Source organism: Dreissena polymorpha, chromosome 2 (assembly GCF_020536995.1).
Source record: "Dreissena polymorpha isolate Duluth1 chromosome 2, UMN_Dpol_1.0, whole genome shotgun sequence".
In the NCBI taxonomy this organism is placed as follows: Eukaryota; Metazoa; Mollusca; class Bivalvia; order Myida; family Dreissenidae; genus Dreissena; species Dreissena polymorpha.
In genome coordinates this window covers 8,682,832-8,699,450 of record NC_068356.1, presented here as the reverse complement: position 1 = coordinate 8,699,450, position 16,619 = coordinate 8,682,832, and the positions used below count along the sequence as shown (strand labels likewise).

General features: G+C 34.5%; 2 protein-coding genes across 2 annotated transcripts; one reads left to right on the top strand and one right to left on the bottom strand.

The window, feature by feature from the left end:
- The first annotated feature begins 114 nt into the window (after nt 1-114).
- LOC127865804 (N-acetylglucosamine-1-phosphotransferase subunit gamma-like) lies at nt 115-9,289 on the top strand. Its single transcript, XM_052405819.1, has 9 exons — nt 115-211; nt 2,681-2,726; nt 3,399-3,539; nt 4,615-4,698; nt 5,113-5,206; nt 5,863-6,060; nt 7,082-7,237; nt 8,389-8,449; nt 8,698-9,289. Exons 1-9 carry the CDS (start codon nt 151-153, stop codon nt 8,739-8,741), a joined length of 885 nt encoding a protein of 294 aa, XP_052261779.1. The 5' UTR covers nt 115-150; the 3' UTR covers nt 8,742-9,289.
- Nucleotides 9,290-10,763: 1,474 nt separating this feature from the next.
- Nucleotides 10,764-15,324, bottom strand: LOC127865803 (uncharacterized). Its single transcript, XM_052405817.1, has 6 exons — nt 15,153-15,324; nt 14,394-14,519; nt 13,702-13,784; nt 12,648-12,733; nt 12,309-12,447; nt 10,764-11,097 (listed from the first exon to the last, which is right to left on the bottom strand). Exons 2-6 carry the CDS (start codon nt 14,444-14,446, stop codon nt 11,069-11,071), a joined length of 390 nt encoding a protein of 129 aa, XP_052261777.1. The 5' UTR covers nt 14,447-14,519; nt 15,153-15,324; the 3' UTR covers nt 10,764-11,068.
- Nucleotides 15,325-16,619: the final 1,295 nt, after the last annotated feature.

Here is a 16,619-nt window from a genome sequence, read left to right as displayed (position 1 = left end):
GCCCAAAATACGTTTCATTTATAGATGTTTGGCAATAACGCCACACTTTGTTAATTTGATTAAATATACACTTTTTATTAAACTGTACAATTTTTCGAGCAAACAGTAAAATCGCTCTAGCGAGTGCGGTAATTAGGAAATCAATTCAAGATGGACGCCAAAAACATATTCCTTATATTGGCCACTATTTGCTATTGTATATCTGTCTTATGTAAGAGTAATTCTTACGGTATTTTTGTAAATGTTGTACTTTAAATATAATTCAATTACTTTAAAACAATATATATGGTGCATTCCTGTTAATTTTGTAAATATCAAGGTATACCGTAATTATTCTATGTTTTCGGACAGTAAGTTTTCGGACACCCATTTTTTTAGGAAAAATAATTATTTTTCTTGACTCTTAAATTTCGGACAAACGAGTTTTTCGTCCATAATTAATGTCTCTAAGTTTTCGGACAGTATATTTTATAGCGCTATTTTACCAAATTTCGATCCTGTTTTCGATATCTAATGACACTTCGATCATGGGGTTTTACAACCAGATTAACGTCATAAAGACATAAAACATGGCAGGTGCATGCCTGAGGGCAACGGACCATTACATTGGCGTCATTGGGTAAATAACCTTGTAAACCGGTATTAAACAATGGTTTCTCCCGATAGCATAAGCGTTATGACAATTACCAGGGGTAGTGCCAATTAACAGTTCAATTATCTACCACAATGGTACTACCCCTTCTCAGTAAAATAACTGTGACAAAAACTAAACGCTTCAAAGTGTGATGCACCCCATTGCAAGTTTTACAAACAATGGAAGGTGTTAGACAACAACTATCAGACATCAGAGATCTGCGTCTCTGCGGAAATGCACAAACAAATAATTCATAGTTTGCCTTTTTTATTGTGTTAATTAGACTTAAAGGTTCATACTAGCAAGTATCGGTACATCACATGTTCATCTTTGAACTCGTTGGTCAAAGTACAACCTTGTAGTAACTTTGGTCTCAAATAAATTAAGCATTTAAAATTATTTAAAATGCAGTGCAAACATATATAACTGTAATTTATACCATACAGCATGGTATTTTACAAGCGCGGGCTATTACTGGTAGTCGTTGATACAATTGACGCTATTTTCTGACACTTCAATTTTCGACTCTTAAGTTTTCTGACACCTGTATTTTGTGAATATTTTTCATATTTAAGTTTTCGGACACGAAAAAAAATAATTTAAGTGTCCGAAAACATAGAGTTAATACGGTAAGTTACATCGGTTAATGTTAAAATAGCGGGTGGGGATGGTTCCTCAAGTACCCTCTCAGGTCAAAGTATACATGTACTTAAACTTTCCTTAACAAATTCAATGTAAAAGCAATAACTTAAACAAAAAAATTATGTCAACTTTTGCCTATAGAGACCCTCATACCCATACCTTCTTGAGATTGGTCATGTGGTATGAAAGAAAGAACTCGACGCAAATCAATGGTCACTATTTTGTTTTACAGCCATCTTTTAACCAGCTTACCAGTTGATGAGAGTTTCCAGCCAACTGTCAAAGTCTCATGTAGTCTCAAGCCTTAAAGCAAAACGTTGAATTTTATGTAAACAACAACATTTTCCCTACATGTACGGTGTACCACATGCACACATAAATATAAAAAATATAGACATGGCAAGAGCCCATACAGAGAATTGTTTCTTCAAATAAATGCTGTTGATTGATTGTAGAGATTACAGCATTGAACACCAACAATATTTTGTATACCGTAACCTTTCATCTCCTGTTCTTGTGTGTCAGCTAGCCCACGGTTTTTCCCTCATACCCGGGATTGTGCCTGCTGGCTTTTGTTAAAAAAAAAAAAACCTGCGTTATCAAACCATTAAATTTGACCGTAAACATCTCTCTTTACCAATATCATCAATTATTCTTATTGATATTGTTTATCCGATATAGTTACATGGTGTTCAGACGTGTTTATTATTTAAGTAACACAAGAATACTGGATTGCAGGTTAAATAATAACATCTTGTTTAGTCTTAGCCTAGTAAGTTTATTGGGTGTGTATAAGAAAACAAAGTTAACTGGTTTATCAAATTTTTATGTCCCCCACCACTATAGTGGGGGACATAATTATTGTTTTGCCCTGTCTGTTGGTTGGTTGGCTTGTGTGTTTGTTTGCTCCAACTTTAACATTTGCCATAACTTTTGCAATATTGAAGAAAGCAACTTCATATTTGGCATGCATGTGTATCTCTTGGAGCTGCACATTTCAAGTGGTGAAAAGTCAAGGTCAAGGTCATTCTTCAAGGTCAAAGGTCAAATATATGGGTCAAAATCATTCATTTAATGTACACTTTTGCAATATTGAAGACAGCAACTTGATATTTGGCATGCATGTGTATCCCATGGAGCACACATTTTGAGTGGTGAAAGGTCAAGGTCATCCTTCAAGGTCAAATGTCAAATATATGGGGACATAGTGTTTCACAAACACATCGCTTGTTTAACATGCTTTAATTAATTAGACTTTATCTGCATTTCTTGTTTAAAGAGAAAAATTCAAATTTACATTCAAAAAGAAACTAAAACATACCAGGACAAAATTATTTTGTGATGTTTGTGTAACCATCCAAACTTTCCTCTGTAATATATTTTTGTTTTATTTGAATATTTCAGGTGAACGGCATTCTATTAAAATAGTGGAGGAGCCATCCACATATGGGTTGGTAAATGAAGTAATTTACCCATCATTAATAACTGAAACTTATATAGTAGAGTGAGGTTTAAAAATTACTTTAACTGTGTTTCTACATGTACATGAGCTAAATTTAATAGCATTAAAATGCTAGCTCATCCACCTTAAAAATTAGTGGTCCTGGGTTTGATCCCACGGTTGGCATCATTTTGTTACACTGTGGCTCTTTCATTTCCATTAAAAATAACTCAAAACACATTCTGTGACATTTTAAGGCTTGTGATTTTTCAAGATGGATTACATAGGTATTCAACATAAATAACCCTCAGCAGATTGTCTGTCCAATTCTCCACAGATGTCATGGCAGAAAATAAACTGCATTACTTTAAACAAATATCTGAGGGCGTACAGCAAGAATAAAAGAAGCCCTTTTTCCGATAGGGTATGGTTATGTTGGAATTATTATTTGCCTAAACTCCATTTAACTTACCACTCAAAATATCTAGCTTTATACAAGTAATACCTTGACCAGAATTTTAACTAGATCTCTACAGTCTTACTGGATTTTGTTTCATGCTGTGCATATTTTGTTTAGACTGCAACTGTATGTCGAAGTTATTACCAAATACAGAAACTCTAAAATTATTTTAATTGTGTGCAATATTTAAAGTAATAATTGATGCTTCTTCCTGTCCCCAGAATTATGAACAGCTATCAAGGGGGGGCAGTAGCAGATACAAACGCAAAAAAGTTGAAGATGCGGGTCAAACCCTCCAACTTCTCTGGCCCAGCATTGTTCAGTCGACTGAATGGCAAATGTTTTACAAAAACAGATGAAAGGTAAGCATTCTTTTATCCTTTAGTAACAATATTTACAGTTTCTGTAACCAAATATTTTGTGTAAGGTGTAACTGCAATCAGTAAATCACATTCACAAAACTTGTCAGGGTGTAAGGTTGGAGCATTTCGCTATATTTCCTGCAGGCTCAGATACAGGATTTAGAGTTATAGGGTCAACATTTGTTATCAGTTGAACAACAGATATACTTACATTTAATTGTCACATATTTTATCAACGTACCTGGTATTACTGTAAATGTCTTCATGGTCAAGGTCACAGTGGACCTAACTTGAGGTTAATTCATATTCCTTATATTTCCTCTAACTTTGTTGTGCATTGGAGGATTTTCAAATAAATTGGCACAAATAAGCAGTATTATATCAGGGTGATGTCATGTGAATGAATAATGTCTGATGCTTGAAGCCTTTAAGTCCTGCATGCTCCTTATCAATATGGTATAGGTGATGGTGCTTGCTTAAAGATCAATGTCACATTCATAGAAAATGCTTTATGTGTACCATTTGTTCTGAAGGACTGCTGCATTAACAATGGTCTAGGTTGAGTGAAAAATCTGGGTCAGGTTTGCGCAAAACTAGATCTTTCCAAAACCTTGTTAATGATGTTAAGGCCACATTTATTACTCATTTTTAATGACACTTGGTCAGATTGTAAATTTCTACAGTATAATGGTCATTTTTTAATCACGTTAATTGGGACGAAAATTTTGTAACTTAGTCAACTCTTGATGAAATGGTGTACTTTCAACCCTGGTAAGCGCTTCTGGCTCATCATGGTCCTAATTTTTTTGGGAAATCGGTTATCAAAACTTTACTGCCAGTATTTTATGCACAACAGTTAAGTTCTAGTTTTACAACCTTACTGAAATGCTTACAGGCTTCACACATGTGTCTCATCCCATGTAAATAACTAGCCAAATCAGATAGGTGTTCAGATCTTTGAATCTTATAAACACATTTTGTTTTATTCAATTATCTTTGTAAATATTGAGATGGGTGTGAATCTGCACTGTGTGAAAATCTTGACTGTCATTTATAATTCCTAATTATATTTCAGTTATAAGTATGAGTTCTGTCCCTTCTCCAACATTACCCAACATGAGCAGTCACTGAGATGGAACCCTTACAGTGGAATTCTAGGGTACAATTACTGAATTAGTAACATACAATGGGCTAAAGTCATAAAACCCCATTCTGCAAATATTTATGCTTAAATGAATCTTTGGAAAAAGTCCTTTTTTCAATTGCATAATAAAAATGAAATTATGAATTTCTATTCATATTATAATATGTCTTGTCTTTCGGTTGCTATATAAAAATTGCCATTTTTCTGTAGAAAATTGAGTTTGTACATTAAATAATCGAAGTCATACAACCAGTAAATTTAATGCAAGTATACGTTCCAGTTGCTTCAAGCTGTTTAAGCTTAATTATAAATATGATATCTGGTAATTAGATGTTTTTAAGGAAATTAACCAATAAACAACGACTCCAATCCAATAATTGATGTATTATTTCTAGCAATCAGGTTCTGTATTTCTGCTTTAATTTACAGAGTATGGCAGGAATGGGAGATTGAAAACAACACATTTATTGCCATGGTGATGAGGCAGGGTGATACATGTGGGAACAAACACAGGACTATGAAGGTAAGCATATTGTCCAATCATTGTTAATGTTTGAGGTAGCATGTACAGAACATAGACTAATTATTAATATACTCCATAATCTTCAGTCTTAACATTTACCAGATCTAACAATTCAAGTCAGTGTGTTCTCTTTTGATTTGCAATTATATGGCAATAATTATGATAAGTTATTATTATATCTTGTTTGCTGGGAATCCAATTTGTTGATTTTGGCTAGTTAGAATAGAAATTTTAAAAAATTATATTGAGATCCAACTTTAAACATACGAGTGTGGAGTATTAACTGGTCTGCTTACAGGGTAAATCTGGGTCAATAGGGACAAACACTTTGTAACATTAATGGTTTGAAACTGGTTTGAATATTTCTAAAAGTTTCAGCCTACAGTTGATAGAGAAACCAATGTGTTCACTACAACTGTTTTTATATTTTGGTTACCCTAAGTCCTAATGTACTTTTACTAAATATTGATGAAACTTTGTAAAAGAATGTAAAACTTGACAATATCAACCCATAGTTTTAATCAGGTAAAGTGAGATCCAAAACTAGGTCCTTGGTCCATGTTGACATTGGAGTGCCTTGAACTTAGATGAACAGTTCAGGGCCATAATAGTCATCTTGTAAAAATTCTATAATCTAACTTTAAACAAACTTTCAGGTGTTTTTCCAATGTGGAAAGGACAACAAGGTCCTGAACGTGAGTGAGCCGAGCACATGTAACTATCACATGAACTTCAGCACGCCGTATGTGTGCCACCCCCAGGCCATGCTGGTGTACCCCACTCTGAGAGAGGAGCTGCAGACAGAGTGGGGACACCTAGAGGGAGAACTGGCGGCAGGGGAGATTACTCATAAGGTACAGTGGTGATTGGGAACAGTGGTCTAGTGGTAGAATGCTGGTCTAGAAATAGGAACGTCTTTGGTTCAAATTTTCCTCAGACCACTGAAATTTGTCTGAGCAAAAAGTTTATACTACGCTTGCTCCTCCCCATCCAGGAGTATAAATGCGTACCTGTGAGGGAAATATGCCAATGTGACATGGCTGCATACTGCAGTGTGTAAACCTGTGTAAACTTATATTCCAGTGTTTGAAGGGTAACTTTGAAAGTCAGCTGAAGATGTAACATCATCAATATCAGACTATTAACCCAACCTTTACCTTTGCTCATAGTTCTAGAATCTGTTTTACATTATAACATATTTACAGTATGTTTTTTGTTGTTTTTTACAGAAAATAAATGCTATACCTGAACATCAATGTTACTTTATTTGCTCACCTGAGTATAAAGTTCTTACAATTAATCATTCATGGTGGTCAATTACCATCTATCGTCCATTTCTCAATGTCAACAGTTTGCTTCAAAGTACTTCTCTGACATAGTTGGATTTTCACTAGGCAGGAATTTTTTTGTGTAAATACTTTCTTTCATTCCTTTTACTGACAGGATTATCTTAAAAATAACTTTGCCATGGCAACCAGTAGCTTGAACAACTGATTTTGAAAATCTTTTTAGGAACAGATTGATTGGTGTCAAAATGCCTTTTTGATAGTAAACAAAAATAGATTTACACTAAATGCTGGAATAATTCAAGTACTTTAGATATAATTATGAAACTCAGTACTTGTACAGAGGAAACTGAGAGGTTTATTGCAAAATAATTCACCAAAGGTCAAAATCTGTAGACATTAAACAAAGTTTAAACATGGCAGATAGTTTAATGTTTCTGTTACAAATAAGTTTGATTTGAGAATGAAACAGTTCACATGCACAAATAAAAGGCATAAGAAGATAATACACGATAAGTATTTGATAGTGATTGTCTGCGGTAGGACAGTCCAGTATTGCTTGCAACACTTTCAAAGCCTTGTTTTACAGGGATACAAGAAATACTTGTCAAGAATATTTGTGAAGGCCGGTTACATGATGTCGGAAGATGCCAAGAAGTCTCTACTGGAACAGGCAGCGGCAGAGGAAAAGAAAGAGGTGGAGAAAAAAGATGGACGCTTTGATAATCTGTTCCAGTGCACTGAAGTATGTACTTATCTGACATGACTACGTATATACTTGATTCAAATGTTTACCTTAACTTTTAATAGAGTTCAAGCTACACTACTCACCCAAATGTCGGCTTATCTATAATGCTCTGGTTAAGGCAACATCCCCGTTTCTACCACAGATATTCAATGTACACTTAACATATGTGTTAAGGGTAATTTTGTAAGGTGACTGGCCAAGTTTCATAACTCTGAATAGCAATTTACCGGTAGTGAAGTTATGCTCTTTGATTGTTCTTGAACAATTTATTGGGGTGAACATCTCCATATCACTGTTTCTGCTTCATGTATTTGATTGCAACTAAATCACACATGGGTTTGGGGTCATTGTGTGAGGTCACTGACCAAGTTCCCTAACTTTGACAAGCAACATTTTTAGAAACATTCAATGAAAACAACCTTTGAAATGTAACCAGAAATTTGAACAGGATTAAATCCCGTTTGAACTTATAAAGTCAGGTTTTAGTGTTTGTGAACTTATAAAGTCAGGTTATAGTGTTTGTGAACTTATAAAGTCAGGTTATAATGTTTGTGAACTTATAAAGTTAGGTTATAATGTTTGTGAACTTATAAAGTCACGTTATAGTGTTTGTGAACTTATAAAGTCAGGTTATAGTGTTTGTGAACTTATAAAGTCAGGTTATAATGTTTGTGAACTTATAAAGTTAGGTTATAATGTTTGTAAACTTATAAAGTCACGTTATAGTGTTTGTGAACTTATAAAGTAAAGTTATAGTGTTTGTGAACTTATAAAGTCTTGTTATAGTGTTTGTGAACTTATAAAGTCAGGTAATAATGTTTGTGAACTTATAAAGTCACATTATAGTGTTTGTAAACTTATAAAGTCAGGTAATAATGTTTGTGAACTTATAAAGTCAGGTTATAGTGTTTATGAACTTATAAAGTCAGGTTATAGTGTTTGTGAACTTATATAGACAGGTTATAGTTTTTGTGAACTTATAAAGTCAGGTTATAATGTTTGTGAAAGATAAAATCTTGGTTAAAGTTTGTATGGAACATGTACATACATCTGTATCTACTGGTACTACAGATATTCAATGGAAACTTCACACATATTGTGGGATCATTTTGCCATGCTTTTATTTTATGCTGTTCTCTATGTTTCAGGAATATCGGAAACTGAAACTTGAAATAGATCAACTGCGACAATTAGTTGATAATAAACATGGTAACTTTAAATATATTTACTTAAATAAAATACTTCACTACAATTGATAATTATTTAAACTTAATATTAATACATTTATGAAACTGAATTATAAGCAAAAGCATTATAACATGCTTTGCTGGTCTTTTCCATTTAAAAAATGTACCAAAATATGAACTTGTGTGAGTTTAGAGCAAGTCAAGATGTTTTATTATTTTATAATATGGCCTTAGAGTGTTTTTATTATTTTATTTGTTTTTTTTTTACAGATGATGATATCGTAGAGCATGGCGTAGATCTGGACTACGCATGAAGAAGTATGGCAGTATTAAAAGATAAACTTTAATGAGAAGGGAATAATTACTGCACCAACGTCTGAGTAATTTGGCATAATTAAATAAGTGTAGAATTTGTTACTATTGACTCTGTTTATCATGATTTATGTAAATATGTGGAGAGCAAAAGTAATCCCATATAAGTCATTCCATTACTTTGTACAACTGAAGCATTACTGATCCTCTGTGACATGTGTGAAATTATGTTTCAAATAATATTTACTGTTACTTAATGTACCGTATTTTTACCTCAAAAGGAGGTCGTATAGTAGTCGCAACGTCCACATGTGGGTTTTATTTTGTGTATTTTTTTATGGTTGTACTATAATTTTATTTATTTATTTATTTCAATTACTTTCATTGGTTTCCTTCAATGCATGTTTAGGTTAGTTTCTAAATTTGTAATGGTTAATGGGCCATGTAATGTAAAACGTGCAATATTGTTATCAGTTCATTATTATATTCCCTGTGTACGTATGCATATATGATATTGAGATCTTATTAAAAATAAACTATGTTTTGTAAATGTGTTCTTTTAGCAACAATGTTAGCCGTTTGTGATGGTTTAAGTTTATTATTAATTAAGGAAATACAGATCTTAAACTAGTTTAGGAAGCTGTGCCCTTTGCGAAAAAGGCAAAATGGTTGATTAAGAATTGTTTTAAACATATGACGACCCTTCCTAACATATCTGGACTGGTTTGAGGAAACATGCAGAATGTTTTGTAGAAGCATTACTATACTGTACAAGTATAAAAGCTATAATAATAATAAAACATAAGCACATAAATCATAATACACCATATCTTTCCTGAATTTGAAGTAAAAGCCTAAGTACATTAACTAAAATATAATTTAGAAAGAAAGGATGTTTTAATAATTATGAAGTTAACAACATATGTTATGGTTGCTGCAGTCCGCATTTTACTTAATACGAGATTGCAGCGTAAACATTTCAGCAAATAAAAACCAATTCTGAACACCTTGTATAAAGAAATCATTTTGAAAGTATGGCTAAGTGTATCATTTCGTTGCTTTGCAAGAAATGTCCAAGCTTTAACACTCCTGAATCCTGAAATATATATATATATAAATCACTAGGGGGACGAACTCGACGAGTGTTAGTAAAGAAAACGAACCAAAAGCAGCAGACATTTGAGATGTAATGCTCAGCATCTTGAAGAGAACTATTCTGCAAACATTTTGGATTTTCACTTAGATAATTAGCGAGTAAATGGGCATTTAAATTACTGAAGCGATTTCTATATCGTAAAGTTTTGATAATGTTTTTGTTTATTCTTGTTGATCAAATTTCTATTGATAATGCGATAGGTAAGGCTTTCAAAAAAATATATTTTACATAGAAATATCGCGTCCTAAGTGATCATTCATTAACAGGTCAAATTATGCATGCATGTTTAAGGAAAGCTTCCAATAAATAAAAAAAGCGTTATTACTGTAAGTTTTCTGAAAGCCTCATGTTTTATCCACACAAAAAAAATCGGACACTTCAATTTTCCCCTTAAATAATGACTTTCAATTGGAGGACAGTTGAATTTTATCAGGTGTATGTTATACCAGTGAAATATAACACATTTGTCTCTACAACCGGATGTCAGCTATAAAATCTGGAAGACGAAAGCACGGTTATTTATGGTAAATAGTCAAGTAATATGGTTATCAACATGGTTTGACCAAATAGCTTTAAGTTTATGCATTTGAAATGATATGAAATAAAATATCGGTTCACAATTTGTATCATTTTCGGTTTGATGTCAAATAACAATTACTTTGATCACACTAGTCAAGTAGAGCCAAGTGTGATAATTCGATTGCTTTTGGAAAAAAATTGTGTTTAATTAGTTAACGCTGCTAAACAAAATAGTTATATTAGGCAACATGTCCTGTTCAAAACGCGTGTGTTACCAAAGGGCTGCACATGTTTTGCGCCATATTTACAGGTGTAAAAGACAACCATTCAAATACAATCAACGAAATCATAATTTCCAAACTTTATTTGAGTTCTATAAAATTTAATGTTTATACTACAATTGTATAGTGCATGTAAATCAAACGATAACCATTCGACAGGTGACACGATACACAAGAATATCCGACCGTCGATCAAATCAATCAATATATATATCATATTGTCTTTAATTTTTTGGATACTATTCGGGGCGTATTTGTGTGGATTGTCGGACTCGAAAATACCAAAATCACACTGATAGACTTAACTGTCGATTACTATAGAGAAATCCTTCCACTGTCACCCGACGTCGACGATATCGATTGCACATAACATCTAGTACGTTTTCTTCAAAGCGGAACATGCTGCAATAGACAAATGCATTGTTTTGGCGGGTTCATACTGCAAAGGCAACTGGAGAAACTTAGCACCGAATAGCCTGGACATATGGTAATGGCAATTGAGACGTACGAAATACCTGTAGTTCATGTTTTAATGCCAATAAAATAATTATCTTTAAATCAAACAAATTAAGTACAGGAACACTAGTGCATGCGTTTAAACAACTGAAACAAAAAGCACAACAAATGGCGCTATTGTTCAAAATGTCCGGCTAAAACAAAAAACTAAGAATTGTATTACTTGAATATGTGTAAAGACAACTAAAACGAAATTCACTGGCAATTGTTAAAAGTGTTAAAGGCTTAAAAAACGAAGTAAGCTTTTGACCACTTGTAAATGTGTAATTGAACACCAAAACAAAACACGCTTATAATTGGATTATTGTTAAACATATTAAAGGCTAGAACAAGAAAAAGGCATTCAACTTATAATACAGACGCTAGTTTTGTGTAAACCTATGTATTTAAAATCGTCGATAATTGGCCATCTCCATCAAACTTTGAATTCATGTCAGGTCGTTCAAACAGAAGACGTTATAAAATAAATTCGGTCTATATGTCAAAGTTGAGAAAAATTTATGGAAAAGGGTTAAACGATTGTACACAATTAAGTCGATCAAAAACCGCTGGAAGGATGACTCAAATAAATACAAACACATTTATAAAAAACGGTATTGTGTCACACACATCATGGTTGTAAATTGGGTTGTTATAGTGTTGATCTTTTGTGTATATTTGTGTGAAACAATATCTTCTTATAGTGTTTTTACTTTAGTAACTGTTAAAGTCTTTGATATATCATATTTTTATCTTACAACTTATATGCACACGCTACTAACTGAAAGGTAAGATTTATCCCACCAATAACTGTATGAACCTCGTTCTGGGTAAACTGGGTTTAATGCATGTGCGTACATACAGTGTGCGGACCAAATTAGCACGTGCAGTCCGCACAAGTTTATCAGGGACGACACTTTCCACCTTAACTGGATTTTTGTTTAGAATATACTTCCTTTATACGAATAATTCCATAAACGCGGAAAGTGTCGCCCCTGATTAGAATGTGCGGACTACACAAGCTAATCTGGGAAGCCCCGTAAGGCATATGCATTTTTTCCTCCTGTTATTTTTCTGCCAATATATTTATTTTCTATGAAAGCATTTCGGAGACATACGTTGTGACTGGTTCACGGGCTCGTAGCTCTGAACACCGATGTGCTGCAGCACCTTGTCAATCTTCTTCCAGGTGGCAGCGTCCGGGATCCTCTGTCTGGTTTTGGCCGCCACCCAGTAGTCCTTGCATTTACCCGATTCCTGGCAAATATAGACGGGTAACAGCATATAAACAAGCATAAACGAGCTCTAATCAATAAACTAGATTTCCCTCTTTTAATTAAAATTAAAAATAATTTTGCTGTCGTTGAAATCACTAGGTACGTTGATTGGGTTTAAACGTATATGATTAATTGAAATTCTTTTTCGAGGGTATAATGCCAGTTCAAAGCTGTACGCACCACGTGTCTCTTCACGCATGCCCAGACGACCTGGAAGCAAGACTCTTCGATGGCCACAATCACGTAATCGCCGCTGTTCAGTCCTCCTGCAAATAAAAATGGTAGGCGGTTTGGCAAACGTCAATCACATACATATTCACAAATTGCGATGTCTAATAATTGCGCTCCGGTGTCAAGTGTTTTACTGTTAATCTACTATCGCTCATTTAATAACGGCCTATGACGAAGTTTAAAGAGACCTTTTGCACAGATTTTAACTTGTATTTAAGTTTATCATCAATCTCTTTATATTGATAAATATTTACATAAGAGCTAAAAAGCTCCGTTAAAAAAAACAAGAATACAATTAAAGAAAGAAAAAAAGTAACCCGCAACTGGGCTCGAACAACTTACACCTGGAGAAAACATCTTACCACTCGGCCATCCGTGCTCGTTCAACTAATAATGTACTTTATACTTTATGTAAGCAATGATCGTAGTGTCACAAAATATAAATTCAACAACAGAACTCTCCAAATATTCAGTTGTATCGCGTTGCTATGCTTTATAATTTTCAGGAATTTTAATCGTTAAAAGATTCATATACTGGATATTTTAGAGCATGGTAAATGTTCAATATTACGGTTTGCTCACAAATATCATAACTACAGCGAAAATTTGCGATTCTGAAACTTTTTTTTATTTTGTCAATTTACCAAAACGTGTTCACTTTAATAGAAACAGTTTGTTTGAAAAATATATATGTAAACTGAAAAGTAAAAAAGTACAAATGCGTAGTTTAGCGACTTCAACTGAACTTCGCTTTTCTCTGACTCATTTTTTAAATATAGCAATTGCTAAATGCGATTTTGTGCTTATATTTTAAGTAATAAGATGTGCATTATTCACTTGCACGATAAATTAGTGTTCATTCTTAACACGGAAAACATACAGACTCGTGTGTGTTTTCGTTACACATGTATAACTGAATTAAAATAAGCCAAGCATAAGAAGATATAAAAGCATATCAGACGCGTATTCTTACACCTTTCAATGTCGATGTAACCAAACATACCAACGGAGTCCTTGAACAGGAACACACCCGGTACCTTCGTGAACGAAAGGCTTGCGGTGGTGGACGTGCATTCGCCTTCGGACCTGGTCAAATTATATGTGCATATATGTGTCTTGTTCTGAAAAAACGGGGCATAATGCATTTGCGTAGTGTCGTCCCAGATTAGACTGTGCAGTCCGCACAGGCTAATCCGGGACGACAATTTCCGCCTAAACTGGATTTACGCTAAGAAGAGACATCATTAAAAAGAAAAATTCCATAAAAGCGGATATTGTCGTCCCTGATTAGCCTGTGCGGACTGCACAGACTAATCTGGGATGACAATTTACGCACAAGCATTATAACCAGTTTTCTCAGAACGCGACACATATAAATTATATATGTTACTTGACTTATTCAGTTACACAACAGACGTCATCTTGTTTTAGTGATTTTTATTTTATGTATACCGCTTTAACTCGCCAAACCTCTGTTGTGCTACATGGCCTTTGTGGTAACTGCAAATATATCCATTACCCTACGAAAAGCATACTTGTTAGAGCCTGGACTACAAAGCCCGAGATCTCTGGTTCGATCAATAGGTTAGGGTTATGTTGATATTAGTGATGAAATTACTTGACCATTCTTCCCTACCTAGATAAATGTCGAATAGCACGACTACATCATCATTTCAATGGAAAGCTAGTACCTACCTGAATTCATCGACCAGTTTGATGCGGTTCTCCTCCGGGTGTATCACCTGCATGAAATTACTGAAGTCTTGAGCCCCGCCCCAGCTGCATGGGCCCGTACACCTGCGTGTACCAGGTACCAGCAAGCTGAAAAACATGTGGACATGTTACACTTTCTTCAAGACTCGAATGTCCAAACACCTTTATTGTATATGATTTTCGTTGAAATGCGTTATTTTAATCACAGTGATGAAACCCCAACGGGCAGTGTTGAACACAATCATATAAAATGGGAGAAGAATCGGTAAACGTTTCGTCTAAATTCGCTTATTTGTACACCATTGTAAATTACACGTACCGGTATATAAATTAATACATGTACAATTGTACATTCTTCCTCTGCGAAAATGATAGGGGTGAGCTATCGTGTGTGCATGAGCTGCAAATATCAAGTCTATGGACGATCAACCCGATCTAAATGTGGATGAACAAACATTTAAACAAACCGTTTGCATCTGCGAATAAAATGTTCCAACCTCTTCCAATTTATCTTTCATGAGATCCGCGCTTTTACCCGTTCGAGCATAGCTCTTACCATTTCACGTGATGGTGTTTAATTCAACTATTTTAAGCATTTTGTATTGTTGAAATCAGTTATTTAAAAGTAAAAGTAAAACTTATTTAAAAAGTTATGTTATATACTTACTTTTGTTTGCAAATATCACATGATGATCATTCAAGAGGTGGTAACACGTGTGACTGTTAGAAGTGTGATCTTACCATGGCTGGTTTTGTTGGATACGGTCTAGGATTCGCAAACGGGTCCGGTCTCGCAAGTTGCGTCGCAGGAGCGGGGACTGGAGCCGGGACCAGGACCTGAAGGTGAACGGGCGCCGGTGCTGGTAAATCCCAGCTATTTCGGGCACTCCCCAGTCCCGCCAGAGTTACCAAGACGACAAATCGCAGCATCTGAAACAAGTGCTTTCTTATTGGTATTAAGTGGATTGAAGTGTTTGAACAATTAATTAGCTGCATTGTATTTTCTTCATTTTTAAGATTTCGATCATGCTTATTCCTGCTAATAATTAGACCTACTAAGCAAACAATAGAAGATCGCAAACGTTGGTTTTGTTAACTACTTCTTATATTACTATATTTGAATAATGGTAAATATTTATTGACTCGTGTTTGAAAAAAAATCATGGCCACGAATTTTGAAGTATGACAAATCTTTGCATGTTTTGAACAAACAGCAGGTTATAAAGGAGCTGAAAAAGTAAAACCAGTAGGTTGTAAAAGATAAATACAAATGTAATAACAACACGTGCATACGTACCTCGATGAGTTGTATTTTCCAAACCAGCGTTCTGTTTTGCAGCGCACCAATGCTATTTATATATGCCACTTACAGTCAAGTCGTAAGTGAAGCAAACGTCACTAATTTATCTTTCAATTTATAGGACGTGATCGATTTTGACGAATTTTGATCGATTTTGATGAACAACCTTTTTGTTAATAAAAACGGCCGAAAGGTCAACATTTGTTTCGGTGAGGTCTACGTATATCACGTTTGACCTACAGTTATGCAGGGGGGGGGGGGGGGGGGGGGGGGGCATGCGTAAACTTGAGCTGACTGTGTTCAAGTGAGATTACCGGTAGTTGAAACCTACTTCCAAAATGGCGTCGTTTTAATTTCGTGTTAATTCGCGACGGAGTAGCGGATATTTTCACCCGGTAAGCCACTTTATATTTTTATTTCTTTTAAATGAATACGCACTTTCGGTTTTACAGTGTTTGCGATTCCCGCGTGTTTTTTTTTGTTTCAATATTGTAGACGTCGGGATAAAAAAGTAATAAAAAACGTCAACTAATTTGCTGTATTCTTACGTGACGTTCGAGAAATATGATGAACAAGTATCATTTTCTCTTATAAAACAGTATTGTTGCAAGTGTACAGTAAAATATACATAAAATCGCGATTATTACAATAGAGATGAACCCATCTTTAAGGAGATGGTGTTGTGTGTGGGGGAAGCTCGCGTGCTTGCGTGTATGTGTGGATTTAGAAAAAAAGACAGAAGTGACATCTTAAATGGGTGACCTTTCGCGTGTAACAAAATTGATGTTTATATCGTACAAACTGATTAATTAAGATTGCTGTCCTTGTTGTTTAATTGCATGTTTAAATGTTAACAACGGTTGATTTTCTTTGATGGGATGTCGACGTGTGTATTTTCTGTATATATT